Source organism: Pinus tabuliformis, chromosome 7 (genome assembly GCF_031772625.1).
Source record: "Pinus tabuliformis cultivar Carrire ecotype Pingquan chromosome 7, CPIR1, whole genome shotgun sequence".
In the NCBI taxonomy this organism is placed as follows: domain Eukaryota; kingdom Viridiplantae; phylum Streptophyta; class Pinopsida; order Pinales; family Pinaceae; genus Pinus; species Pinus tabuliformis.
This window is the reverse complement of record NC_142293.1, coordinates 425,949,681-425,952,495: the sequence shown is the minus strand read 5'-3', so window position 1 is coordinate 425,952,495 and position 2,815 is coordinate 425,949,681. Positions and strand designations below refer to the sequence as shown.

At 39.5% G+C, this 2,815-nt stretch overlaps 1 protein-coding gene across 1 annotated transcript; it reads right to left on the bottom strand.

Annotated features, from left to right (window-relative positions):
* Positions 1-303: 303 nt before the first annotated feature.
* On the bottom strand, positions 304-1,092 carry LOC149247774 (receptor-like serine/threonine-protein kinase At1g78530). Its single transcript, XM_089445555.1, has 2 exons — positions 795-1,092; positions 304-662 (listed from the first exon to the last, which is right to left on the bottom strand). Exons 1-2 carry the CDS (start codon positions 1,090-1,092, stop codon positions 304-306), a joined length of 657 nt encoding a protein of 218 aa, XP_089301681.1.
* Positions 1,093-2,815: the final 1,723 nt, after the last annotated feature.

Here is a 2,815-nt window from a genome sequence, read left to right as displayed (position 1 = left end):
AACACATGTTTAAAAAATCAACCATCACTTATTTTCTATAACACAACCTCATATCACTAACATTTTTAATTAATCAATTTAATTTAATTTAAAATAAAAATAAAACATAAACAATTTAAAAATAAATCATAAATCCCAATCTTTTATTTATAAATAAATACAAATATTTAGCCAAATATAAATCCTATTATTCATCTTAATATCATTGATAATTAAAAATTTTGAAAATTCTTTTCCAAATAAACAACTCTATCAAAATAAAAAGAACACACCTATCATCATTTAAAAAAAATGCCCTTTTTTCTATGGGAACGGAGAAGAGACGGTGGGCTGTTCAGATTTTACACAATTAAGCATGTCAACAACCACGTTCATTGGCGGCCTGACACTGGGAGCAGATCGACTACAAAGCGTGGCAATCTCCATTATCGTCACTATTTTATCCTTCACGTTATTATAATTACTGCTACTTCTCAAACCCTCGTCAATTATTTCATCAATTCTCCTTTCCTGCGTCATCTTCGCAGCCCATGAGGTGATATGCACAAATTCTTCATCGTCCTCTTCTACCGCTGGAGGCTTTCTGCTTACCATTTCAAATAACACCACTCTGAAGCTATACACGTCTTGCTTTGTTGATGCTTTCACTCCATACCCACATTCTGCACAAAACATTAATCTTAGGAGTTTATGACTATTCGCATCAAATGGAATATGATTTACTAGCATAATAATAACAATAATGCGTGGATTCCTTCAACTTTGTAAACATAAAACAAATGGAGATTTAGTACCGGGTGCAATGTAGCCAAGAGTCACTCCAAAAAGAGAACTAGATTCAGATTCCACTGATGGATTTTTCAGTAGCCTGGCAAGTCCAAAATCTGCGATGTGTGCTGCATATTCATCATCCAACAATATGTTGGCAGACTTTTTGTGGCAGTGAATTATTGGAGGTTCGTAGTCGTGGTATAGATATTTGAGTCCCTCTGCCACGCCGACTGCAATGTTGTACCGAGTCCCCCAGTCCAGCCTATGATTAGGACGTTTCGATGCTCCACCCAGATATTCCCACAACGATCCCTTGACCATGTAGTCACACGAAAGAACTATTTCATCATTCGTTCCATCATTCTCTCTTATCAGGTCTCGATGACGCAGGATGTTTCTGTGACGGGCGTGCTTCAATGATTCGATCTCGTGCCTCAGACTGCAATATGCATTGTCTTCCATGCCATGATTTGCTACTTTTAACTTTTAAGCACTTGGCCGCAAGAATTTTGTCTCGTCCTGGAATAGCTACCTTGTACACCATCCCGGATGTGCCAGAGCCGATGACGTAATCATCGCTGCAGTTCTCAGTAGCTTCTACTATATCTCTGTATTCGATTATACCTCGCCCATCTGCCGAATTAATACCCATTGTAGCATCTTCATTGTTGTGTTGCTCCTTCCTCGACCTTGATATTTTTATCATGTACATCAACGCAAGGCTGAAAGTGATTATGGTCCCAAAACAGGCGATGGTAATCCCCGCCACTGCCATCGAGCTTATTCTTTTCTTATTACGTGCAACTTCTGCATTGGAACAATTCTTGGTTGTCGGAGGTCCACAGAGACCTAGATTTCCCTCAAATGCATTCTACGGACCTTGTAAAAATTTCCTCAACGAAGGAATGCTCCCTGTAAAAAGTTTGAAAGAGAAATTGAAATGATCCAGGCTCCTCCTGTCTAGGAAAGACTGAGGAATCTGACCGGAGAGCTGGTTATGGAAGACGTCCAAGGATTCAAGTAATGTCAAGCTTCCAATCTGAGGAGGAAGAGATCCTGAAAGATTGTTCTAGCTTAGATCTAACCCATATATGAGAGTGTCTGCTAGCATTCCCAACTCCAAACGAATGGTCATGCTCAGTTTATTTCTAGCCAGGTATAGCTCACCTAATTGTCCGCAATTCCCCAATGAACCAGGGATCCTTCATGTTAGTGCGTTTACGCTCAAATTTAATTTCTCCAACATCTGAAGGTGACCAACTACTGCCGGTATGCTGCCTTCCAATGAGTTTGCGCTGAGATTTAAAACCTCTAAATTAATTAAATTTCCTATTTCTGGAGGAATCGTTCCAGTGAGATTATTGCGGCTCAGATCCAGCTTTCCCAGTTTTCTCAAGTCTCCTATTTCAGCAGGAATGACGCCGCAAAGATTATTGTCCACGAGCAGAAGATTAGTATGGTAACTAAATAACGAATAAATACTTAAAAAATTGTAAAACTTGATGCCCAAGAAAACATACTTCCGGCCATTGATGCTACTTTTGCTGCAAACCAAACTTTCCTCCAGCGAACCCACCTTGAAATCACTGCGTCATCTATATGTCCACCTGTAAGAAGATATTGAAGGCTATCCTTCGTGGGCACCTCACATTCGTATCATAACATAAAATCTGAACATCTGGATACCGTTGCGGCCTCTTTTTACAAACATTCCTATCAAAATAAAATACTGTCTTACAGTCTAAATTTACCGATGTGAACCCAAGTGAGGAACAATCGATGGAATAGAGTAAAAACACAAAGATTATACGCTAACACGAAACCGCTAAGAGGGCAGCTATTGATAAATTAGATGGAGTACTGACAACTTCACGCGCTTGCTCTTTTCGTCCACGCTTCCTCGAAAAAATTGTGATTGCTCGCCGATCGTTCCCCAATCTTGTTTGGCACTTGCAAGTTCTACTTATTCAACTTGATGGTGTAAGATTGATTGAAGAGGATTGAGTTAATGAGCTTGGACCAAACATAAGGATTTATAGCCAAG